The 27,100-nt window shown below is 33.8% G+C and overlaps 1 protein-coding gene across 12 annotated transcripts in view; it reads right to left on the bottom strand.

The window, feature by feature from the left end:
• The window catches only part of RYR3 (ryanodine receptor 3), a 217,712-nt gene that overhangs the window by 51,542 nt on the left and 139,070 nt on the right, over positions 1-27,100 (bottom strand). For 7 of the 12 annotated variants that reach the window (XM_061380161.1, XM_061380166.1, XM_061380162.1 and 4 more), the window contains exons 47-64: positions 25,139-25,308; positions 24,215-24,435; positions 22,900-22,990; positions 22,148-22,288; positions 20,356-20,537; positions 19,293-19,371; positions 17,845-17,934; positions 16,255-16,404; positions 14,846-14,908; positions 14,226-14,301; positions 13,917-14,040; positions 10,407-10,522; positions 10,057-10,124; positions 9,124-9,245; positions 7,102-7,151; positions 6,346-6,406; positions 5,071-5,309; positions 4,112-4,193 (exon numbers count right to left, since the gene is read on the bottom strand). In XM_061380161.1, the coding sequence (XP_061236145.1) occupies positions 4,112-4,193; positions 5,071-5,309; positions 6,346-6,406; positions 7,102-7,151; positions 9,124-9,245; positions 10,057-10,124; positions 10,407-10,522; positions 13,917-14,040; positions 14,226-14,301; positions 14,846-14,908; positions 16,255-16,404; positions 17,845-17,934; positions 19,293-19,371; positions 20,356-20,537; positions 22,148-22,288; positions 22,900-22,990; positions 24,215-24,435; positions 25,139-25,308 (2,125 nt within the window). The remainder of the gene's footprint in view (positions 1-4,111; positions 4,194-5,070; positions 5,310-6,345; positions 6,407-7,101; positions 7,152-9,123; positions 9,246-10,056; positions 10,125-10,406; positions 10,523-13,916; positions 14,041-14,225; positions 14,302-14,845; positions 14,909-16,254; positions 16,405-17,844; positions 17,935-19,292; positions 19,372-20,355; positions 20,538-22,147; positions 22,289-22,899; positions 22,991-24,214; positions 24,436-25,138; positions 25,309-27,100) is intronic. The other 5 variants (XM_061380165.1, XM_061380172.1, XM_061380171.1 and 2 more) reach the window with 1 other exon arrangement.

The raw sequence follows: 27,100 nt of genomic DNA, 5'->3' as shown, positions 1-27,100 counted from the left end.
TTTGAAAAATTGTATTTTTCACATGACAAAATTTCTGGAAATTATGTTGGCATAAGAAACAGAGTTTTAAAACAAATCAGCCTGTACCAAAAATTTCATGTTAAAAGGTAAACTGCTTCATAGTGCAACTGTGCAACTACAAACAACACAAAACACATCTAGAATATGCACAAAAAATAGATTAGTAACTGCATATTATTATAGCTGCAGTTTGCCTGAACAAGGAGCAAATGCACAGAATTTGTTTTGGCAGTCATACCCTTTTTCAAGATTTTACTACTTTTCTATATATATGTATACATATATATATAAATATATATTTATTTTGCTTCACACATTTACCATTTACATAGTTAAATTACGAGAAACACTACTGCCACTCACTGAAAACCGATTTTATGACTTTCTGGGTTTCTGTGTGGCATGTTCTGAAAGAGGCAATACAGCATTCCCCCCCCAAACCTTTGTATGTTCCTATTTGTTCTGTACTAGCAATAGAACTCAGCATCTTGATAAGCTGGATGAAGGAAATGATCTCAAAAATCAACCTCACCATAAAAAGAAACCTAACCAAGCCAAACCAACAGCAACAAAATGTGCTTATCATCTGCCTGCATACATACTACATACCAGAAAAAAAGTAAAATAAAAAGAGGTGGAAATGTACAGATGAAGGTGCAAGAGATTCTGAAACAGTCCCTTTCAGCATAAGACTAGACACACACTGGCTAAGGTACCCTTCTGAAGTTCCGAATTTCTGAAGACTGTTTCTACAAGATGGCTCACAGATTTTGTTATGCTTGAGAAACAGATTGGATAAAGATAGTACAACCTTTCATCCCTTGAAGCTTCATGGCATTTTTTTTGGAATGGACATGGACCTGTTGGAGCAGGTCCAAAGAAGGGACACAGAAAAGATCAGTGGGATGGAACACATCTCCTATGGAGAAGGGCTGAGAGAGTTGGGATTGTTCAGCCTGGAGAAGACTCCAGGGAGACATTATTGTTGCCTTTCTGTACTTGGAGGAAATATAAAAAAGATGAGGAGACTTTTCAGGAGGGCCTGCTGTGATAGGACAAGTGGTAATGGTTTTAAACTGAAAGAGGGTGCATTTCAACTAGATATAAGGAAGAATTTTTCTTACAATGAGGGTGGTGAAACAGTGGAACAGGTTGCCCAGAGAGGTGGTAGATGCCTCATTCCTGGAAACATTCAAGGTCAGGTTGGACAAGGCTCTGAGCTACCTGATCAAGTTAAAGATGTTCCTGTTCATTGAGAGGAGTCAAACATTTAGAAGTCCCTTCCAACCCAAACTATTCTATGATTCTATAATCATTCAGCTTTCAGGGCTAACTACAATATTTTTAAGATTCATTTGTGTCAACAAAGCCTTCCTCATTTTATAACCTAAAGTAAAAAAATTGTGTTCCATCTAGTACCTCATCTTCAACTGCCTATGTCAATGTTTACTTCATAACCATGCCGGGATGTGAAAAGTTTTGCAAGTTTCTACTTTTTTTGTTTGGGTTGGGTGGTGTTTTTTGGTTTGTTTTGGGTTTTGTGTTGTTTTTGTTTGGGTGTGTTTTTTGTTTTTTGTTTTTTGTTTTTGTGTGGTGGTTTGTTGTTGTTTTGTTTTGTTTTTTGTATTGTGTACATTTTGCAACAGAATACATGATACATTAGTATCATAGCAACCACAGAACATTTCATTAAAAATCAAATTTTTGATAATTTTAGAATTCCTACTAAATTTAAAAGCACAGCAAAGTTCTCTTCCAATTTAAATCATGTGGAAAGTTACAGTGTTATATATATATATATATATATAGGAGATTTCATAAATTTTCCTAAAAAGGAAACATTATTACATCTTTGCCTTCTTTTGGATCAAGGAAAAAACTTGGGGGTGTGTGCACATATAAATATATATGTACACAAACACATATTAAAAAGTAATTTGAAAAGACTAACATCAAATTCACTAAGGCTATTTAATCACATGCATGACAATGTCATAATGCGCACCCATCTTTCCATATGAAAAGAGGATTCCAAGAAGCCAAAAGAAGGTGAACAATTACACAAAAAGGCTAAGAAAATTACTGTTTAAGTACACAGCTACTTTATGTCATATGAATTTCCTAAATATGAGAAATTGAGGAAAAGCCTATAATTTTGCAGGACAGAAACTAAAAAGGATAAAAATAATTTCAGAGTCACTGACATAAAAAGCAATGAATGTAAAATAAATCACTTAGGAGACTGAGTGGTTCAATAGACTTAACAGAGTAAAAGATACTTAAAGCCAAATTAACCATTCAGACAAAATATTTTAGGAAGACAACTAACTGGAAAAATTTGCTCCAAAGAATGAGAAAAAACTGTCAGAGACTGAAATGCAAGTCTTGAAGGAAGTGAAAAACACTTGAAATATAATGAAATCAATCTAGTCTTTGAGAAACCAACCAGGATAAAAGACCACTGACTAATAATCATGAAGAAGCACTTACTATTACACCATTGTTACAACAGACTTGCATCTTTCACATTCTTCATTTTGAGAAGCCTCAAACAGGTCAAAACGAAGTCTTAAACTGAACAATCTGGATATGTATGTATGCCTAAATACAGCAGTTAATGTCATATTAAACTACATGCTGTTTTTTAAAGTGCTACGATTCCTTAACTTGCGCAGAAGTTTGTATCTCTTATTAGTGATACAGATATTTCATCAGTTGTTCTAAAAATCCATCAGAAATATGTTTCTATAAACCAACTAGGAAGAGAACAAGATGCCATAAAGGGACATAAAACTTTTGGGTATTGGATATGAAAAGGGAATTTTCAACTTTACAATCTAAATTCCTGATGCGGTGAAATGGGTACCCAGGTATAGAATTCATAGTCAGAATGACTACAGTAATAATACCACACTTGCCAGTAGAGCATTAGGCCTCAGAGGTCAAGGACTACTATATTTTGCATCTGGTTCTCAACATTTATGAACCACAGAGACGTTTAGAGAAGAAAGGTTCACAGAGAAAGCAGAAATATATCCAATATCCTAAACAAGCTAAGCACTCTTTGTACAATGGACAAAAACCTTGCACAACAGAAGTTTGTCACAACAAGGCAGCAACAGCAATCCAACTTTGTATTAGTCCTGAGCCCCAGCAGTCAGGAGGCTTGTAGAATCATCTCAACTCTTTCAGCCATGAAAAGTGATATTCACCTATGAATAATGAACTATGACCCATCCTGCAATGAAAGGTAAAATATCTTAATATCCCTGCCAAAATTCAGTAGGAGAGAAAAAAAAAAATGCACTTTGATCCTAAATTTGAGCACTGTTTAACTTGAATAACTGCTCATCAGCTCAAACATTTAAGTTTTGCTGAAAAACTGAACAGTGCATGTCTACCTACAGTCTAACAGCCTGAATGAGAGTAGTGAAAATCAAACTAACTGAAATTCACAGGTGGAAACTTCTCACAGAGCCTTTGGCAACTAATTCATTTCCCTGGTTATATCTGACCTGATCATTCTTCCCTTCAAAAAAGACAACTGCAGTAGGAAAAGGTGATGCAACCAGTGCTTAAAGGAATTGTAGACTCTACTCTTTTTAAATTCCAAGTAACTGGCATTTTCCTTTATAGAGTTAAAATCTCTTAGAATGCTCCAAATATGCTCAAGATTTTGTGCTTGGGACAACTATTTTAAGAACTCTGCGTAGCCTTGGGTGTGAGACAGACACAGCCAACTTAGTACTCAGCCTGCTTACCACAGCAACATGTGGTAGCCAAAATTTGAGAAGCTTGCTGGCAACTCATGGAAAAAGTTAGCTTTCCCTATGGGAAAAACAAACTCCCTGCAGATATGCTCCCATATGCAGGACAAATTGTTTGCTTTTATTTAGTTTTGGCTGGTTTTTGCTTGGTTGTTGTTTTCTTTTCTGGAGTGGAATTGAATTCTAAGGTATAGGCAACTACGCTCAAGCATATTCTAAACATGCTCGCACTGTTTCAAATTCACCTTTCATTTGAATTGCTTTATTACCTAAACAACACACTCCTAATGAAAAGATTTTACATGCTGTTTTTCATTCAATACCTTTCAACATAGATGTTTTTCCCGGTCCCAAGGGAATACAGGCTACAAAGAATTCTGTAACATGAAACTTGTACATCACCCACTGGAGGAAAACAAGAGGTAGATTATTAATATTTATTCAAATAAAGACTACTTTCTAAATATAAAAAATGTTTTACATAATCTGAAAAAGTGTCTAAAACTTCTAGTGTATGTATGGCTGAACATTCTGTTGTTATTTATCTTAAATACACATTCATGCCAAAACCTAACAGAGCAGACGTTTCAAGAGGCCAGCAAATACTTGCTAATTAGATATTGCAGATTATCACACTTGCAGAGTACAGTTTTAATCTAAACAATATCAGTCTGTATGTTTAACTTCCACGAACACGATCTAAAGGCTCCCCACATTTTAAAAGAAAGTGGGCTATCATTTTCTCAATTATCTTCTGCTTTGAAACTGTGATCATGCAAATATATACAAAATGCTGGAACAGCATATTGCTGAATCTTGAAGCATTTCAGTAATTTTAAACTGAATGATGTTAAAAATAAAGAAAATTTAGATTAGAATATCTACAGTGGTCTTCAACTGTAAGAAAAAAAATACAAGAAATTAATAGTGAGTTGTCTCCTTCAATCTAATGACGTAAAAATATGCAACAAAAGTAAGGATAATTTAATTTTCTGTAGGAAACTAGTCTCATCCACACAGCTGGTAAGAGAGCAATTTAGAGGAAACTAATTTCTTTCTCTCAATGCTTGCAGAATATTGTACATAAGTAACTTGAAACTTACTAAGTATTATTTTTAAACATGAAATAGAAATAAGGTACTATGCAGCTAATACGTGATTTAATTCTGGAAATACGCATGTTAGTGAAAACAGAATTTCATCCTTTGAATTCATGCAATCATTACTAAAAAGCATTTGTATTATAACACAATAAACTTCAAAAATGAAATAAAAAACTTACAAAGTAAATCAATTCCAAACTGATATTGTGCAATATGTTCAAAAATTGATGTCAAAATGGGTAACAATGCTACTGTAGTATAATTGATATTCTGTGAAACACCCTTGATTTGTGTTCGTGAATGTGTAAATTTTCCAAGCTTAAGATTTTCTGAAGTTTTTTCCAGGTCTTCAGCTGCATTTTCAAAAAAGGCACGCAATCCAGCTTTAACAAGCTCAGATCCTGATTTCATAACAGTTCTGAAAAATAATGAATGAAAAATATTAACTCTGCATTGATCTTTAGTAGTTTTATAGATATGTATGCACGTTACATTCTATCAATCTTTGAAAACATACACATATATCAAAGAACTTTACATTATGAACTGCAAGGACAGTTATGTCTACATAGTAGTATAAGCAGCAATTAGCTTGGAGCATTTCCTACAAATTAGTAAGAAGAAAGAGCTTGCTTCTCAGTCTTGGCTTTCCAGTTTTTGTTATCTGCTTTCCAATAAGACAATGCCTTCTCAGCAGACATCATAGGTGGTGAGAGAGTTCCTCTGTACAATATGCTCAAGAAAAGTAACTCTTAATTCCTAAATTTTTATGGGAGCTACAGCAAATAGATATGCAAGTCAGGATGCATGTTTAGATGCATCTTCAAAGCACATTAAATCTAGAAAATACTACTGCAATACCACCATCACCGTCCCATTCTTTAATGTTTTTGCACTCTTCTCCAAGCCCTTAATGAAGCTTTCCAGTGTTATTATTCACAATGAGTTCACTGTCAGGCTCCTGTATAACATAACTAGGCCAGAAAACAGTTCATGTTAGAAAACTATTCCAGCCTGTGTTTTAACATACTCAAGTATTTCAGTTGTAAACAGTAGAATTCTGCAAATATAACTGTGCTCAAATATCAAAACATTCTTCACACTTCTAAAGCCAAATTTTTCAGTATGTACTAAACGGTCTCAACATACTCTACAGGTATCAATACTTGCAGTTACAAAGTTTGTGTTATTTATATCTCCCAATAAAGTCTTCAAATGCCCTTGGAAATGGTGACAAAAATTTCGATGTTTTAACGAAAGGCACTGAACAGAAAAATGAGATGAAACCCTTTAGATGAAATCTGTTAATATGGAGGTCAATATCTGAATTACTGATACTGCTGATATCATTAATTAAAAGTAAGGAATAAAAAATATGGAAATAATCCAGCTGCCCCTGAAAAGCTTGGGGACGTCTATGTGCTTTGTAGCTGGTACAAGTGTTGCAAACTTACCGTGTGTCAAGAGACTGAGCTAAGATGTGCAGGCAGTTCACCATTGTAGCAGAATCACTCCCTGGTTAGAAAGGGATACTATGAGAGCACAACAGTATAGAAAATGTAGGATAATCTAACAATCCAAAATGTTGTTATTGGAGATGCAGAGGTTAAACAAGACATAAGTCTACCACCTTAAGTCACTGGAGGGAGAGTTAGGTCTCATTCTAGAACTAACTTTCAATTTCTTAAGTCCGTTTCCATGCAGCAGCTTAAAAGAATAACTAGTGGCTACTTATGGTTCATTTTCATTACTTGATGCTGCAACATTCTGAACTTTCTATCTTGTAGTATCCACATTTCTTTTTAAATTTTCTTACCTTTACCTTTGAAAAAAGGTATGATTTTTTCTCTACACCCCCCTAGCATATTAAGAAATTTATCTATTGGATTCAACAGTTGGATGACAGAAATCGAAAAGATGTAAGATAGCTTTCAAAATCTAAAAGTAAATGCAAAGGCATGAGATTTTTGAAAAGGAGTCTGAAAATTCTAGAAGCTGCTATCTGTGCCTTCTCCAACACTTTACATATTCTGTTATTTGTTAGCTTCAGAGGCACATTCAATGAAATCACTAATTGTACTGGAAGTTTATGCATCATTTTTTAGATTTTTTTCCTGTAGCTTGTGAAGAAGTTGAGGTAAGATAGAAGCAGTGGTTATGCATTCTTTATGTTTTTAACTTTATCATAAAGATCTTTCTTAGCAACTTACCAAAAAGCGAGATCCTATGTCTAACAAGAGCAGCTAGTTTGCAGAACAGGCTAAAGTAGAAAAGAACAGAAAGAGCAATACAAGACAAGACAAAGATTAAGATTTGTTTAGAATGTGAGGTAAAGAGTAGTAGGGATATGAAAGAGAACACACAGCATAATTCCTGAATATGCACATCCTGAATCATGCATGATGATAACACACTATTTAAAGCAATTTGTGAAGATATCCTTTGTAAATAAATAAATCCGTGTTTAGCCATTGCTGATAAGATGAATCCTGAAATGTAAACAAATGAGAAGAGCTTCTGGCAAGTATGTCAGAAACTTGCATATATAACCTGTTTGTCAAAATAATAGGATAATTAAGAGAAAGCAAAAATCACCAACTCTACTTCAACTTCTGAAAAGTAAAGACAGATAGGCAAACTTTTTTATTGTCTGTGCTATACATTACAAATGGAATTAGGGTGCAACAAAAAATGAAGAAAATATACCTTAGGAATTGCTATGGTGTCCTACTAACAAGAGATTGTCATTGTTATCTTCACAATAGTAAGAAAATATTATACTTCCTATAAGATGAACACAACTGATAGTCACTTTGCTCAGTGACAAATGGAAAAAGAATTATATTTCTGAATTTATAATAGCAGATACGCAGACTAGAGGTCTAACTTCCTTCATGTATGAGCTTTTGTGAAGGTGTTTTGTACAGCACCAGTGAGCATCTTTCTAGCTTTATTAAGCTGACCTGACTGACTTCAGCGAAGCAATGGAGTATTCAGAAAGAGAGTATGAAATTGAATTCAAATGAAATGAAATTAAATAAACAAAGCTTCAATCCTCCTGAACCTGAGCTGGCTTCCGCAGGTAATGGGGGACTATCTTGTATATTTGTATATAATATATCTGAAAGCTCAGTAAAGCAGAATTTTAGGGACATTATGTCCACTCACTCTTATGGGCAACTGCTTTATAATGACTACCGCCGATCTAGAAGATAGAAACAAAAGGGTAATAATAATTTAGAGAAATGCAAAGAGACACTGGAAGATAAAATGAAGAACAGAATCTAGGAAGTTCAGTGTTAGGTCTGATGTTATGTAACAACAAGTAAGTTACCTTTACTTTAAAATTTTATATCTAGTCTTCCACTGGAAAAGTAAACTCTGTTCAACTTAGTGAAGGAAAGCAAAATAAATTTAAGAATCTGACAGTTAATATGAGAAAGCATGAGCATAAAATACAGTTTCAGAGATTATGATACAAAATTTCCTAAACAAAATAACTGGTGCCATAACCCTAAATGGAATAAAAAATTGGCAACAAAAATATTAGATGACAGTCATCGCTAAAAATAAATTAAGTACTGATTTTTAAATGTTAATTGCAGAAAAATGAAATCCATATTTTTGTAAAGGCAACACATTATAAATTAAAAGGCAACTGTCTCTTTTTAATTGAGTTTTCTAGAATAACTTTGAGCCAAATGGCTGACTTTGAGTCAAATATAAAACAGTACAGACATCTAAGTTATTAAATTCCAGCAATTTTTCTTTGGGGGCAGAAGTAAATTTGTAGAGAAGGGAGAATCCATAATGACACCTAAAAAGCTGCATCATGGTATTTTCATATTTTTTTATATCTGAAAATTTAAATGTGAATCTATTTAAATAACTGTGGGATAAGCTTCAACCAGAAACTGCCATCAACAATGACATGCAAACCAATCAGAAACTAAGTTTTATTAGTTCTGTTGCTCACAGAACCATTCATTGGTTTTGATATTATTGACAATTAGGTATTGTTAGTATTATTACGCATACTTAATTTTTTAATTATGTATTTAAGAATACTAAAATGAGGAATTCTATTCACTCACTGCCATTCTGATAGAGAATAAATTTATTTACTTTCTATCTGAGGAAACTGAGCTTTTGAACTGTCATTCCTTTTAATCTAAGAGTTGTTTAATTATCAGTATAGAACCCTCCTGTATACATCTTAATTTTCTACTTACCTTGCTACCATTTCCTTTTCCTTATTTGATGCATATCCACTGCTACTGAGTGTTTTTGTTGGAGAAGACAGGAAGTAGAGGCAGTGATTTGTAAAGTACTGATCAACTAATGGTAAAAGAACCTAAGAAATACAGATACAAAATGTATTTTTCACAGAGCAAAATGGTAAATGTTGCAACAATGCTCTGATTGGTGAGTTTATTCAAAGAATTTTCAAGTTCTGTAGCAGCTGTATTTTCTCATTTCAGACACAAAATATAAAAATTAAAATCTTAAGTCTTAAAATGTTACTTAAAATTGATATAAATAATAAACAGAATTACACAAATCTATTTTGGATCCTATACTGCAGGCTTACCTTCTCACATTCAATAAAGTAACACTGAACTAAGAGGACCCTTCCTCTCCACTATTTACATAAATCTCCAGTACATATATAAAGGGAGAGGGCTTTTCTTCTTTTTAAGAGCCTAAATTAAATTCTGAGTGTTCCTTACTTCAAATCTGATTATTGACAACATTTTCTTACTAGGTACACAAATGTGTATAACAACACTATGCATAGAAGTATTTCTTCATGTTAATTAAATGATACTATGCGCTTCAGTGATATACCAGGGCAAAATTTTTCAGAAATAATTTATATATTCAGTGAGAGTATTTAATTTCATATAATAAATAAGCTGCCTTTTAATTTCTATGTTCCTTCTTGTGTTGAATCAGATATTTTGAAATATTTGTATCTACCAAATGCATTGAAATAATTTTGAAAGTATTTTGAAATATTTGATAGCATTTAATTTATTACTTACCATGAAAAAAAATGGGATAGATATATTTCTATTACCTGAAAAGCAGTCTAACGTTAAAAATTTCCATGTTCTCTATAATGGAATGTATATGTACATTACTTGAAATACTGAATCACTCACTTTGGCAAAGAATTTTATTTCTTGGTCATGTGGAGATTTTTCAGTTTTTCCACTGGTTACAATAGCTTCTGCAAGGACACAATCAATGCAGACACAAATAAGTTGTCTAAAAATAAATAACATAATAGCTCTTTGATATAACCTTGCAATCTTATTTACTAAAATACAAATAAAACAGCAGAAACAGTTTAGCTAGCTAAAGATGCCCAAGAATTTAATCTTCAAATTAAAAGACATAATTTAAGTTTCTTAAATGAAAGAAGTGGTTGCTACAAATTTAAACATACCAATATCCAGATATTTAGCTATAAACAGTTTTAATTATTTTCAAATTAAAATCTGCGGCTTACCCAAATGTGCAATAAACTCTTGAGCAGAATCAACATACTTTAAAATTTTCTTCAGGAACTTAAAGGCAAACCTCTTTTCCATGGATGAAGCATCCAACTCCATGTCATTCAGACCCCTGTTTTAGAAAACATTAAGATAAGTAGCATTGATGATGACAGTACTATGTAACATTTCATTCCTTATTATTTTTGATGTTAGATTTTCAAAAGAAGAAGAAAATGACCTTCCACAGCAACTCTTAGTTGTCATCTACATAGCCAGAAATGTTAAAATAAGTTCATGTTTCTCTAAGTGGAATAACAGCTTTGGATTAAAATTTCCAAAATATATGTGTTTTCTAATAGGGACTTCAGAGAGCTACCTTATTGCACAAATGAAGCCATCATTTTAATCCAACAAAGCAATGCACTGGCCACTCAATTTCTACTGCTCACGAATCAAAGTGCCAAATGTTTAGGAAGTCAGCAATTGCATTTTTACACAATCAGTTTAAGTACTACACTTCCTTTCATTATTCACATTTTTGTCCTTGAATTTTGTGAAGTCAAAATGACTTAAACTACTAAACGAAAACCCAAATGTAAATAACAAACTACTATACTATTCAAAGTAATTGAAAAATTGCAATGGTATGTGATACTTTAGGAAGATGCATGTATTATGTATTCTTTGAGATAAATTAATGACCTAAATCATGACTAGTACGTTCAAATATATAAAATACAAACAAAAACATGTATGGCTGGCTGTGCCTAGATTTCAAATATTAGATTTTACTTCAGCTACAAATAAAACCTACTGAAATTCTAAAATTTTTTAGGATCACAGAAAGCTTGGAAGGAACCTCTGAAAGTCATCTGATCCAAGTCTCATCTTCAGTCAAAGCTAAATCCAAAGTTAGATGAGGTTGTTCAGAACCCTGTCCAATGCATAGAGTATCTTCATGCACTGAAATCTCATAATATATGCTGGAGACCCTACTGTAATGTTTGGCCACCCTCACTGTGCAAAAAAATAAGGGCAAAATACCTTTCTACATCAAACTGGAATTTCCCTTGTAACAACTTGTTAATTTGAAGAGAGAATGTTTGACTTCCTTATCTCTGTAACCTTGCATTAAGTATTTGAAGACAGTATTAAAACCTCATTGTGGCCTTTTAATACTGAAAAAACCTAGCCTCTCCTCAGAGCCTCTCCTGGCATGACATGTATGCCAATCCCTGAAGCATCTTGGTGACATAACTTCATAGATTTTGAATTTAGTCTGCTTTCAAACATACTTGTTGTTACAAGTTATTAATTCTTTCTTCTTCATTTCCATGAAGCTTTCTTGTATATTTGTTTAATTTGCAACTTTTTCATGGTCTCTTTATTCCAACATTAAAAAGAATAAACTGTACTTGAAACTTTCAGTTCATATATGGTAGCCTATGCCCAGGATACATCTAAATGGCTTGCCAAGTGCAGAACTAACATTAAGGGAAACCTTGTTACCCAAAATGGCTAATTCATTTGCTACTTCAGACTCTTCAAATAGCAGATAGGAATTCCCTTTCTCAATTAGACAAAATGACCTTAAGTGAGGAACTGGTAGTGTGTGGCACTGAGGCAAAAGCAAGAAAGGAACAAGAAAACAGGAAAGTTGCTGGATTCATTGTTGTGTTACGGAGGAAATGATCATTTGTCCTGAGATTCCTTAGCATACATCCTGGTATAGGAGTAAATTAGGGAAAATCAGGGGTATTAACAGGTTGGCTGGCATCTCCTGCTACCTCACTTTTGGAGTGCACAGTTTATCTAAGCATTTATGTGTATTTTCAGTGAGATCACTGAAAATATTATCTTTATTTGTTTATAATAAGTCATGGTAGCTGAGAGATTACATGTACTTTCCTGAAAATTGAAAGACATCGGTAGCTCTGTTAAATAACAAACCTGGTATCAAAAGAGATTTAGAGATTTAAAATAAAAATGCTTAACAGAATACCATGTTTTTTCTAAGTTATACTTGATTAAGGCCTGAGAGATTTCTCTGTATCTCATAAGCACCTGAAAGTAGTTCAAAAGTATTCTTGACAAAGAGAGAAGCAAAAATCAAAACAGAGGCAGATGGTGTATGTAACGTACACACACTATGCCGCCTATATGTTTCCAGTTAAAAAGAATTTCCATGTTTTAACGATTAGCCCAACATTTTCAAGACTGACATTCTGGAAATGTGATAATTACAATCAGTACTTCAAAAAAGAAAATTTGTATATATTTGAAATATTCACATAGTCATCATGAGAAAACACTGAGAAGATGATAACTGTGATTCACCCTTATATAGACAATTGCTGAAAACTCTCAGCCCCTACCCCATATGGAGTTTGAGCAGGCTTTTTCAATTAGTTAACACTGGAAACACTTCTTAACCTGAACAGATACAGCCACAAAGATATTAAAACCTGTATTTGAGCAATTCCATTGGTATTTCAAAGGATCACTCATTTACAGGAACTAAACCTGCTTTTCCTATTCAATGGCTCTAAAGCAATTATAGAGGATATAAAAATGTCTGCCAGCATACCAACATTTTGGTTTCAGGATGAGAGCCTACATATGTGGCAGGAGGGAATTTTTCTTCTAGTAAAGCATAAATATATATTTAGAGCTGTCTTTTAATATCTTTAAAAATGTTATTAATTGCTGAAGCCAACAAAGTTACCTTTAGAAGACCCTAATAATCAATTAGTATAAATTTCTGAGTGTATACTTTCACTATAGACACAGACTTGAAAAACAGAAATAAATGAAATCATCTGACTCTCCATATACAGAAAAAATTTGTTCATGAATATAGTTTATTTTACAAAAATGCCAGCAAAACTGCAGTTTCCTAAGTCCTCAGGTGTTTCACATGAAAAAAAAGGATGATAGTTACAGTATATTAACTTACAATTCCATCATATAAAGCAAAAAATACAGTATAATAAGTTATTTTAATTTCATTGACAGTGTATGTCCCCACAGGAGAGCTGACTTCCGGACACAGCAATTCAATTTAAAAGTCTGCAGTTCTGCTTGAGCAGAAGTATGAAATGCCCATAAAATAGCCACTTTGTCTTACTGCTCCACAGAATTCAAACCAACATTTTTCTTAAAAACTGGATTTAAAAGCACTTTTACATAGATGTGTTTCAGTATCAGACCTCAGATTTATTTTCCCACTACACTTACTGACACTGATGGCTGGTAATTTGGAAGTTTTCAGTCATATGCTTGGTTAATTAAACTACTGTTGCATTTTGTATCTACTGTGATCACATACTTATTAAAAATATTACCTGTCTACACTGTTTCAGAAAGGACTTTCTAAACATAAAAATAACAAAGATTCTGATTTACGTAAGATATGTCAAATGGCAATTATGTTACTAACAGACTGCAGTAAAATAAGGACAATCATCATGATTCCTGCACAGAATGTAAGCAAGGATCTCAAAAAAAAAAAAAGTGCAACTTACCGAGATATGATTATACCATTGACTTGAAGGAATTTAAACAGCTCTTGTGCCTTTTCACGGTCTCGCGATTTCTCCTTAGCTGTCAATGTGTCGTAAGGTACCAATAAAGGATGACTACCACCACCTTTAGTAAGTTGAAAGAACTGTAAGTTTTTCTACTGTAAGATTTATTTTGCTTCAAGAACAAAAGGGAATCATTCAATTTTGATTGTCTTACACTGTCTTCTTTCAGACTGTTTCTTCTCCCTCATTTTTTTCCTTTTTTTTTGGTCTTTTTTTGTGTGTGTGGTTTACAGGATTCTGGCTTACCTTTGCTTTCCAACTCCATTTTCTTCTTTTTGGCCCATATATTATGGTAGTTTTCTGCCATTACCTCAGTCATTCCCTACATTGCCACCAGAAAACACAAGATGCAAAATTAGGAGGTGACAAAACTTGCAATTTTTTGTAATTTTACACTATTGTGATAAAGAAACTTCACAGTTAAGTATCATTTCTACACTCAGCTGTTCTTTGAAGTCAGCATAGGCACAGGGTACATATATATCCTTCCTGTGTAAGCTTATTTAGGTGTTCCTGCTCCGGCAGGGGGATTGGACTAGATGATCTTTTGAAGTCCCTTCCAATCTCTAGCATGCTGTGATACTGTGTGATATATCACATGCTGCTTACAGCCTCTTCCATAGTTACATGATAACTTTTTCTATGAACTCAGAAAGCACCAACAGCATCAACAGTAGAACTCTCTTTCTTATATATATATATATATATATATATAAATAGTATGGCTTGCACCTTTTTATAAAAGCATATGACAAACACAGTGACACATAGGCTCATAAAACCTGACAAAATTCAAGTCATTAGTTATAAAAGAACAAATATATTAATTCTTTTCAGCACAATGTATCCAAAACACAAACACAAACCTGAAGCTCCCTAGAAAGCATCACGTTAGAGAGATCAAGTGGTGCTGGGCTATATCCATTTCCCTGCAGGAAAGAAAAGGAATTATTTTCAGGTAAAAGTATTTCAGATAAAAGAATCAAATACTGAAATACATCATCTCTGTTGTTGATCTGATTAGAGCAACACCATTCACATTTTTTAACTTTCTTGTAGAACCTGTGTTCACCTTTTATTTGCAATGTGCTGAAGATACACAGGATGATTAACAGAATACATCTGCAGAAATAAGAAGGTTACTGAAGATACTTAGATCTCCCTATTTGCAACAAATGGCAACCTGCTAAGATCTATGCTTTTTCAGCCTGAGAGGAGACCAATCATGAGGCATACAAGATGTGCCTTCAATACATGACAGAACAGTGTGGCAAGACTGTGAAAGAACTAAAGACAAGACATCACAACATAAAGTTAAAATAGGTTATTGTCTCATGCAATTTACAGACTAAGAAAAAGGAGGAGTGTGGTATATTTATGGAATCTTTAAATGCTTAAAGTATGAGAGCTGCAGTGCAACAAGCCTTAAGTGCTTAAATTAAGCATTATTTAACTATGTTAAATGTAACTGATCACATATATAACAGTGATTCCAATAATGTATTGAAGTTAAACATGTGCTCAAATCCCCTACTCGTCATGTCTTTATCATGTATTTTCTTGGGCAAGAAGGCCCACTGCAGAAAAGGCTCAGCTTGCTGGAAATATGATTACCAGAAACAGGAGGACTCCCTGTAAGGAGTAAGGTTTCCTGAAGAGATAAGAAATGCTGTCTTGTAAAAAGAATGCTCAGGGGCCACTGTGGTGAGCAAAACTGCTGCTGAGGAATGAACCCAAGATATGCTTAAGGTGCCTAATGCTCACAGAGAATCAGTGGTGGTGCAAGTGTATGTAAGGGATCAGCTTCTGGCACATCTTTTGTGTGCTCCTTCCACCATAAGTAGTAGAGCTCCAAGGCATTTATCATTAAATCTTACTATATTTGAGCACAAATATATGTTTAATTCACCTCAAAGGCTACAATAAAAATTCTCCAACACGTCATAGTTTTAAATAGTTGCCCACCTCCAAGACACATAGTGAGCAGCAGTCTCAGCATGCAGTTATTAAATGAGTATATGAAAACTGTCTCCATGTCTTCTGAGAAAATGGATACAGTGACAGCCTTATCATTTTAAAGTTGTCTTTTTTGCAATCCCCTCTTTAGTGTTGCTTCACAGTTTTTATTACAGTGACATGACTTCCAATCTCAGAATTCTAACGTTAAATGTTTATTTTCATTAGAAGTGTATAAAATTAACTTAGTTTTTTATAATTTCTTAGTAGATTAACAAACAAGTCTTTTGCTTTCTAAATTTAAGCAATTCCACCTTACCTGGCTGGACTGAGATATACTGCGGAGCTTTTCATTTTCACGCTGATGTATTATTGCTTCTCCTCCTTCCTTGGTCCTTTCTAGACTCCATCCCATGGCCAACATGGTTTTCAGTGATTCTCTGGCAGGCCAACGATAAATTTCCTTTTCCTTTGAAGAAAATAATGTAAAATTTCTCTGTATTTACCCAGTAACAAACACGCAACAAAAATATTCTGTCTTTCTTTATAAATTGTCACATGCCGCAAAGGCAAACAAAATTTGAATATTATATCTGAGAACACATGAGAAAAACTTTAAAATACTTACTTTTTTTGTTCATTTTATTCCTAGTAGCATTTATTTCTGGAATATCTGTTACACAGTAACAGCATTCAAGTGAGCTCTACTGCCATGATGTCGTTTGTATTTGGAAACTTTTTCATTAATTCCTCTAGCCCAAAATAATATAAAATTGATGGCATTACAAGTACTATGAAAAGAGTTAGGCAAGTATGTACATTTGAATGCATCAGCACAAGGCCTTTTTTTAGTCTTTCTATATTTATATCCACTCATAGAATGTCGCTGATCTATGTACCTTTTCATATAAATACAGCCATTGATAAAAAGTTAGGGAATAGCCTTTATTCCAACATTCTTTTGAAAAGTAAAGGTGTTACAGAAAATCTGAAAAGTTGTGGCAAAGAAAATTCTGAATATGTCATATTAAGACCTCTCAAATCAACCTAATAAAAGTATTTCAGGTCATACCATGAATAAGAATTTTTATGACAATTACTTAACATGACACTTTTCATGGAAAGACCTGATTTTTATGTTCAAAATGTCTAATCTGAGACAATTCAGAACAATCTCTTTGAACTGGTTTAATAATAACCACCAATTCCTCAGCTCCTCTCCAAAGACTTCAAAGTAATTTACAAACCTTGGGAAATTAAACCTTTTGAATCCCTCTTGTTTTTTTTATCATTTTCATATTCTGAACAGGAAAAGTTTGGTAAAAAGGGACAAATATTTGACTTATGACTCACCCGAGGTTTCACTGAAAAATATGTAACAGAATTCAAATCAGTCCATTGTTCTGACAACTAGAAGATACTAATGTCTAGTAAAAAAATTCAAATGAAAGTTTATTCAAAATAGTTTGAATAAGTTTCCCCATTTTCTACTGAAGCATCTTCTATACTTTCTTTAAATTTTTTTACCATCTTTCTTGAAGACAAAATTGCCTTCAGCTATGTTAAATTACACTTTTATCTGAAAACCCAGGAGTTTCTGCCAGTCATTCCTCATCCATAAAGACCTGAAAATCCTGTGCTATTGATACTCTGAATACAAATTGGTTCAGGCTGAGGAACAGTCCGTAACAGAAGCAAATTATACAAGACTCTGTGTAAGATTATCCAGCCAACTACTTAAGCATATAAAAGTTTCTGTTCTTAACAGCCACAAGAATTCCATGAATTCTTGTAAGAATAATTTGCAATAATTCTAATTTGTCTCTTACAGCATATATTTTAAATAGACTTTAAAAAGTACATATATCAATCTACTTTCTGTTAATGCAGCTGAAATTTCCTCTATTACCTTTTCAGTTAAAGTCTTGAAAGGTCTTATTAATGGGTGTGTCTTCATATTTTCATCAAGTGAAACACCATACTTCCACCCACTATTAGTCTGAAATCAAAATAAATATACTGAAATAAGATGAGAACAACATAGATGAGTAATGGGAAACTGTCCAGTTTACTTTGTTGTATTGAACTGCTAAGCTATTCTAATAGCTATTCAGTGCCACAGAAATTTCTGTTATAAGAATGTGCATCCATTTGTAGATACATTGGAGTAAAACATAGTCCTGACAAATTAGATGCCACCTATAAGTAGTAGGTCTCATGAAACAAGGTCTGAGCCCAATACACACTAGCCTCTTTGAAAAGGACTCAAGCGTGAAGACGGTACTAGCTAAGGTAAAGAAAGCATCTGTTCTCTGAGAGGTTAAAGTCAGCAACACAGAGAAGAAAATGTAACGTTAACAGCTCAAGCACTAAAGAATGTAACTTTAATGAATCTTTTACCTCAAACAATACTCCTTGAAATTTATGGGTTGAGATAAATGTGTGCATATTTATACCCTTCTGTATATATACATCTTTCTCTACAAATTTGCATACATGGCCCCACACAACAATAGAATTGTTATTTCTATGTAAGTGTTCTATAAAATTGTTATCAATTTTTTATTAATAGTTACAATAAGTTACTTAACCCGAATTCTATTTTTTTCTTTGAATGAAAGAGATTTAAAATTCCTGCTTGGGTTGAATTAATTAGTTCAATGTCAGAAAATTTCCAACACAGTTATCAAAAACAATTGTCAACTCCCCCAAACTTCATGTTGCTCAACTTTAACTCTGAAAGTTATATTTATTAACAATAAAATATATTTGCAAATGTAACATTATTAAGGCCTTTTTAAATGTTACACTGAAACATTAAAAAGATGTATGACTTAGTATATATTGTCTCCTCTTGTAGCTATTTTGAAGTAGTGAAACAAAAACACAACACAGTAACAGAGCACTTGGAAAATTAGAGGAAGAGACTTCTTAAAGCTGCATTTTCTGAAATAAAAGAAGGACATTAGACTTCCCAGATACACTATTAGATCACAGAGCTGCTGCAGTAAAATTGATTCTCTGCCTCCCAGTCAAAAAATATCATTATCAAGCAAAATGAAGGTAAGATCTATACAATTTTATTAATAAAAACAAGCAAACAAAACAAAAGCCAGTGCCCCTTTTCATTTCCTTCAGATATTTGTCTAATAAATTCTGTTCACTTTGAAAAACTGATAAATTTCAGTTCTTTTTCTTGAGCAAAAGATTTCTTCCACATGCTCGTAAATACACAGACATTAACGCATTCTGACCAAGGGCCCCTCAGTTAAACTGTCCCATTTTCTTACAATATTCATACCAGGTATTATTAACTAGTCTTTTCCTGACAGTTGCCAGTATTAAAATAATTCCTACCTTATCAAAGGCCCATTTATCATGGGAATGTTCAGCATACTTGCTGACAATGTACTCCAACTTTTCAGGAAGTACAAGGCTGTAAACAAAGGAGAGTATGGTCATTCAATCATAAGTCACTGCAGTCTGATTTATTAAAAAATGCCAGTATAATATAGCACTAATCAGAATGCTTCACTTCCACACAAAGGCAAGACATTTGGCTTTGCCATTTCATTTTCTTTAGAAAAATGCTGCAAAACAAAGAGCTATAATGGCATTTACAGGGATTCTTCAAATATGTAACAGCTGCACTTATTAGAAGTAGAATTAGAATTAGCTGCACTGAAATCACAAGAAAAAAAGACTGCTTCACCATAACCTACAGGTATTTTTCTTGACAATTCTTAATACAAGATAATACCTGTATGGATGTTTCACATTGCATAATGATGCAAAGGCAAGACTTTAATAGCAAGAATTAACTAGTGAACCTCAGTTCCTGAATATAAACTTATAAGAAATCTGATTTTTAAAAGCACAAGATTACTAGGAAGGCCAAGTCTCTATTAAATCACCACACATAACCTGCTTACCTTTCTGTATCAGATCAGATCAGATCAATTCTCAAAACTGGGGATTTTATAAAAATTGGGCAATAGGCCAACTGAATCACCAGATTTGGGTGATCTTGTACCATTTGTCATAAACACAATCTAAATAATAACATCAAACCTATTACAAGTGTACATATCTCAAACATTTGAATTATTAGGCATAAAGTAGATAAGAAGTATAGAATTTGTTATGTAGTCTGCACCTAATAACAGGGAAATACTTAATGTCCATACAGTGCTGAGAAGAAGACGTTTTATAGACGTTTTATATCGAGTAAACAGAATATGTCACAGTGAAGTATTTGGCAGGAGGAAGCAAAAATCCCTACACTACTTCTGAAAAGTACTAGTAACATTAAAAAGCCAGTGACTAGCCAACTTTTCCTACACAGGAGAAAAAAACTGTTGATAAGGAATAGTACAACAATATTTAAGGAAAGGATATTACTATGATTTATATGACTCACTTTGCTGTATTGACAGGCTTGGGATCAAAATTTCCTTCTGGATCCAGTGAAGTCTGCTTTTCCAAAGTTGATTTAATTCGTGTGTCTAAATAATCAGGGGGCAAGGCACCAGCAATAGCACTTAGACAAGGCAAAGCCATTCGAAAGAGCTCTGGATCATACTTCTGCAGGAGAGATAGGAACTGGTTGGAAAATCCAACAGAAAAACATGCAAAATGTTAGTGAAAACCAAGCAGCCATATGTCCAAATATTAGAAGATGCAAACAAACTGTAAAGCACATTTAAAAATTAAGCATAGAGCAAAATTATTCCTGCACGACATCTATTTTTTTTGATGCTAACTTGATACATTTTAAAGACTACTCAAATTAACATGAAAGGATGCTGGCACTTTTATAAGTATATACCATACAAGTATGACTCTTAAGCTTTCTTTGGGCTAGTAAGGGGCCTTACTGTTTGCCTAGTTATAGAAGTACACCCATCTATGAAATACAGCTTCAGTTCTAAAATGACTAATTGCTATGTTAGCTGCAGAAGCCATTGTAATTTCTCCCTCTTTTCCTGTAATCTGTTTCAGTTTAAATCATATTGGTTAAAGAAAGTTGTGTTTAGCAAAGGCAGTTCATTATTTTTCAAATATTGTCCTGCTAAGAGGTGCATTTGGTCTTCTGAATAGTCATTTTAGCTCTAGAAAGCACAGATGTACTTGATATATAAAAATATGAGGTAGAATTACATTTGAAGAAAATATCTTTAGCAACTCGCCATCAAACATATTCAAGGTAAACTGTTACACACTAAATCATAAAAAAACATGTGCTAGAAGAAGTGGCAGCACATCACAGTAGGCCATGGTTCTCCTTCCAGCTTTGAAACAACATTATTGTATGCTTAGGATAAATAAAAATCACTTCTCTATCTTTCAGATTCCCTAGCTGTAAAATGCACATAATGGTATAGTTTTAAAAGGCTTTAAGAGCTACGGATGAACACTAAAGTGCAAGAGTTTGATGCTATTATAATTTTTTCATAAATTTTACTCAGATAGCTCAGGCATCTTTTTGATGTTACAACACAGACGCCAACCATTTCTAGAAAGCAAACAACAAACAAACAAATCCACTTCAAAAATATTTCTCTTGCTTCATTATTAGAATTACTCAGACCAAAAATAAGTAAAAAAAATAATCCCAGGATCACACTCTGGAACAGGAAAATGGAAAAAAAAATATTTCAAAGAATGTTGCATTATATTTCGCAAGCTGGGCAATAACCAGAAAACTAAATTTAAAAAAAGCCCAGAAAGCAAACAAAGGAACAAAAAAAACCCACAAAAAACAAAACAAGTCCCCCCCAAAAAATCCCAAACAAGTTTATGTTTGCAAACAATGTAGATTTACTGTGCATACACCAACTATTTGACAAGCATATACATACATTTCTTAAAATTAATTTTCTGCCAGTAAAAAGAATTTTTAAAAGTTTAGTAGAGCCAAAACAGGACAGGTGACATCACCAACTTGTTAGTGCAGAAACCAATCTGCCTTATTACTAGTGTAAAGCTATATGGGTGCATCAAGACAAATGTGTTATATTTCATTAGTTTGGAGAGAATCTTTCAAGATTCAGCATTCAATTTTTCATTAGAAAGTTATTTCATTAAAAACATTAATTGCCATATGCCCTATATTAGGTGAATGAACTGATAAATAGGCACTTGTCACAACAAATTATCATTGTAATGCTTTTTTAGTCACCCCATACTGTAATGTGTATTAAAGTCATTACCTTATGAGACAAGGAATCAAATATTCCCCAGAATAATTTTTCAGTTAAATGTAATTCTTCCTCTGCTGCAATTCCATAGCTTCCCATTCCTGAAGGCAGACAATAATATTTCCAGCACTGCTCATAATGATTTGTCAGAAGCTAGAATTTTCAAGAAAAAGAAATGCACATAAAACATCAGTACTTAACAAAATAACATACTGGTTAGTGAACTCCGAATTGCCAGTATCTATTTAAACAGTTACACAAGTATCATTATTTATTTCTGTTTCTTCATTTCTAATGGCTCATAAAAATGGTCTCTTTTTCTTCTTTTGTTTTCTGGGAGAGCAGTAGAGCCCATACTCTGAAAATATAAAGTGTGTATTATTCCCAGCTGCTGCTGTGGGATTCTCAGAGATGACAGTGAGTAGCAAAATTACAATATTTCAGGATTGTCACCATGTGAATACAGATTAGCTCAGAGGATAAAAACAGAGTCAATGAAAAGGTATAAAGCAGGACATGACAGATTCTGGTAAAAAACCTTTTACAAAATCAAATTGATTTTATTTTTGTCATTTGTAGTTGGTGGCCTCAGTATTATTCAAAACATTGCAAAAGTCACCTGCAGTACACCCTTTAAACCATCTCTCTCTGGAAAAAACCTGGGCTTCACCCCACCCCATTCTGGTTTTTAAAAACATAACAATGGCAGATTATCATGAAGTAAGTTTTACATGGACTATATATACAGAAAGTAAAGCATTTACCTTAAGAGGCATTTTACAGTATTCATTGAGTAGGGGCACATCAAAAACTAGCCTTCTCAACAGCTGTTGTAGCATAGAGGGACGCAAGTGGCTGTAATTAAAAAAAAAAAAAAAATAAGTTCTTTGTGAAGTTCATACAGTCCAGTAAAAATTTGCATATTAGAGTTCAAATCACTATAAATGTGTTTTGAAAAAACAATGGTATGTGCTTAAGGAACCCTTATGCCTCATCTACATATAGAAGAATGTAGCACAGAAAGATGTGTTACTTGTGAGCTCTCTTAGGTGAACAGACAATGTGTATGACTGTATCAGACAACAGCAGAGGGAGGGGTGCTGGATATTTTTCAGAATACACAGAGAGAACAATCTGAGCAAAAGAAACAGAATATGACCTAACAGAATGGTTTCTGATATGAAACAAAAAAGCAACAACACATTCCTAACTGATCAGGAAAATACATTATGATTATTCTTGTAAGAAATAAATCTCAACTAGAAGACTGAATAAATTACTCAGCATTTTTTTCTAGCTATTTAATTTCAGTGATCAATAGACTCAAAATCAAGATAAAAACACTGTTTTCATATCTCCCTTTCAGTCATCACTTTTTCAGGCTGAAGATTCCTGGTCTCCTAAGCTGTTTCCAAAAGAGCAAAATTATTCCTTATGTTGATCCCTTTTCTTTTGGCTTTTCCAAATCTTCATTTCCACTCTATCCTCTTTTTGTGCTATGCACAAACTGAAAATGCACACTGCATTACTAATTTCACAGTCCACTGCCCAGACAAGTAGCACTACAGTTTATAACAAAGATCAAGAATTATGATTCAGTTGGCAAATCGACATTTCAATTCTTGGTATGTCTTCAGTGCTCAGTTCAGTTTTAGGATTTGAAGAGTGGGAGGTAATTTTGTCTTTTTTTTTTTTTTTTTTCCAACTACAGTGAAGGTTCTTCACACCCCAATCAGAACCACAGACATCAATCCCTTAATTCCCTGACACATACTTACTGTCAGACTTGCAATAACACTTTTGGTATTACTGGGGTGTTGTTTTTACAAATAATCAGAATTTATCCTGTATCACCATAAAGCTCATATCAACATGACAGTTTGTGTAATGCAGTACCCATAATGGAAAAATCAAATCTATTTTCTCTTAGGAAAAAACAAATCTTATCACGCATTCTGGCAATTTATTTCACACAAGAATAAAATAATCATAGTTCTACTTTATAACCAAAGTAAGAAATTCCTAAAATACATATACTGCACAAAAGAAATCAATTTGTACACAAGGTATAATACATACTGGCAAATAGCAAGCAGGCATTCTTCAATAGTGTCTCTCTGTGCTTTTGTAAGGGAACGTCCTTTGGATAACCTATATATTGTGTGAAGCATGGAGTCAACAAGAGAGGCGTGATGCTCTGTTCCAGAAAAGAGGGGAGCACATCTCTTAAGTAATGGAAACACAGCTGAGCAAATATATCTATTTAGCGCAAGAGCTGCCTCTGTGGTACTTAGAGAAACCTGTGTGAAGTAGTAAATGACTGTTAGTATCAGATGGAATAAAGGTTACTAGATATGAAGTCTATAAAACAGAATAATTAAATACTCCTTAAGTCCCCTTAATGACTGAGTGCTAAAATTATATCCATTCATAACACATGAGGACAAAAGCGCTTTTTTTTCAATTGATAAAATCCAAGTAATCCACTTGCCGTCCATCTCTTGGCCCACTGTACTCTGAACCAAAAGGAGGAAAAAAAAAAAAAGAAAGGCATCTTTTTCTTTAAACAGGTTAACAAAACCACAAAGCATTAAGTAGCACTTTGACCTCACTTAATTTCTTCGTATCTACACATATATGAGTTTTCAGTGTAACTCTTGGAAGGACACAGTAAAAGTAATCAGTAGACCTATTACAGTATGCGAAATGTACTTACCGTATAATTAATGTAAGCCTGTATTAAAAGTTTCTAAACTATATTGCACTACTGATTCATAAAGTGGCACTGAATGCTTAAGATCATAAGCATTATTTAATTATTAATTAGGTTGTAATTAAACAACCTAAATTAATAGTAACAGAATTATTACTGTTGTCTTTACAGCGAGCCTACACTATCTTTTTTTTTTTTTAATAGCTGTTTTGACTTGAAATTCCATTTTTTACACTTATGAAGCCACTGTGTTCAGCCACTACGCCTGAACTCCATAGTAAAATACTTACTGTATCCAAAGAAGCAGAGGCTCTTAAATCTGGTAAAAATCCAACTTCCAGTAGGTGAAGGAGAAAACTTTGGTCCTTAATACCATAGACACGGTCCAAGAAGAGTACCATGGGTGCTTTATGATCAGGACAGAAATTTGCAGACATATCTGGCTCATTTACTGTTCCATCTACATAAATATATAATTTAATTTTTAATAGTAGATAACTGATAAACAAGGAAAAGCAACACAGTGAAAGACACTAAAACTACATTTAATGTGTAAAATCACATGTTCAATGAAAATTATATTATTGTTCTGTTTTCTTGTGTGCTGAAAAAGATTACTAGGTTTCTATTATTTCAAAACACCTTATTATTTTGCAATTTACTGTTACTTCACTCTTAAATGAAAGCTTAAGAATGACTGGTAATCTACTTGTTTCATTAGAAATATGGAGAATGTTTATATGGTATAATTAAAGATAAATAATACTGCAAATATTAAAAATATATAGCAACTGTGAAGGCAAAAAATGTTAAGAATTTTCTTTTTTGTCTCATGTAAGCTAGACTAAAAAAGCATAGAACCTAAGGGGAAGACGACAATTACACAGAAGTTAACTGTGCATCAGAAAAACCATCTCTGACTGTAAAGTGGAATAGACAATTCCTGTTAAACAGGAAGTACAACAGGAGGGGAAGGAAGCTAAAATTATTTTGCCGTATAAAAAAATGACAGACTGGTAATTTATATCCCATAAATATGGAGAAATTAATAGGAAACATGAAGATGATAAGCCATAACAATGTCATCCTCTGTTGAGTTTATGCTTCATAGAAAATTTCAATTTGTATGGTTATCTTGGAAGTTATTTTGTGGATATAAATCCACCCTGGATAACCACACTGACTACTTTAAGGAAAGAATCAACAGTTGCACAACAAGCAAGAACACAATGATCAATACACTTCTGCACTCTGAACTCAGTTGGTAATGTGGTGTGCCCACATTACTAGTACAAAAATATTTGCGTCTTGTGTGCATTCCACAGCTGTTTTCTGTTTCTTGGGAGTGCAGAATAGAGATAGCTAAGGTACACAGAAGGGCAACTAAAATGATTCAGTTAATGGAGTATTTATGATGAGAAACTAAGAAAACTTGAGATTCTTCAATTTGGCAAAATGAGGACTGAGAAAGAATATGAATGGGACGTCAAAAATTACAGATAGCTGACAAGATGAATGAAGAACTGCTATACCAGAAATCGCAAAATACTACAATACAAGGGTCCTAATTAATACCAGCTGAGCATAATAAAAAATACAATCATAGAATCATAGAATAGTTAGGGTTGGAAAGGACCTTAAGATCATCTAGATCCAGCTCCCATGCCATGGGAAGGGACACCTCACACTAAACCTTGTCATCCAAGGCTCTGCCCAACCTGGAGCATTTACAACTTCCTTTGGCAACCCATTCCAGTGCCTCACCACACTAACAGTGAAGAACTTCTGCCTTATACCTAACCTAAACTTCTGTTTCAGTTTGAACCCATTGCCCCTTGTCCTATATCACTGTAGTCCCTTATACAGAGTCCCTCTCCAGCATTCTTATAGGCCCCCTTCAGACACTGGAAGGATGCTCTGAGGTCTTCACTCAGCCTGCTCTTCTCCAGGCTGTTCCCCTGAAAGCCCAAACTTTCTCAGCCTGTCTTCATACAAGAGGTGATCCAGTCCCCTGATCATCCTTGTGGCCTTCCTCTGGACTTCCAACAGCTCCATGTCCTTCTTATGTTGAGGACAGCAGAACTGTACACAATACTCTAAGTGAGGTCTCAGAAGAGCAGAGGGGCAGGTCACCTCCTTCGACCTGCTAGTCACACTCCTTTTGATGCAGCCCAGGAGACTGTTGGATTTCTGGGCTGCCAGCACATACTGAAGCCAGCTCATGTTAAGTTTCTCATCAACCGACACCCCCA

The sequence above is a fragment of the Neopsephotus bourkii genome, unplaced genomic scaffold, assembly GCF_033783945.1.
Source record: "Neopsephotus bourkii isolate Nb327-2 ecotype Australia unplaced genomic scaffold, CSIRO-AGI_Nbou_v1 NB_1792, whole genome shotgun sequence".
Lineage (NCBI taxonomy): Eukaryota > Metazoa > Chordata > Aves > Psittaciformes > Psittacidae > Neopsephotus > Neopsephotus bourkii.
This window is presented reverse-complemented; position numbering and strand designations above follow the sequence as displayed.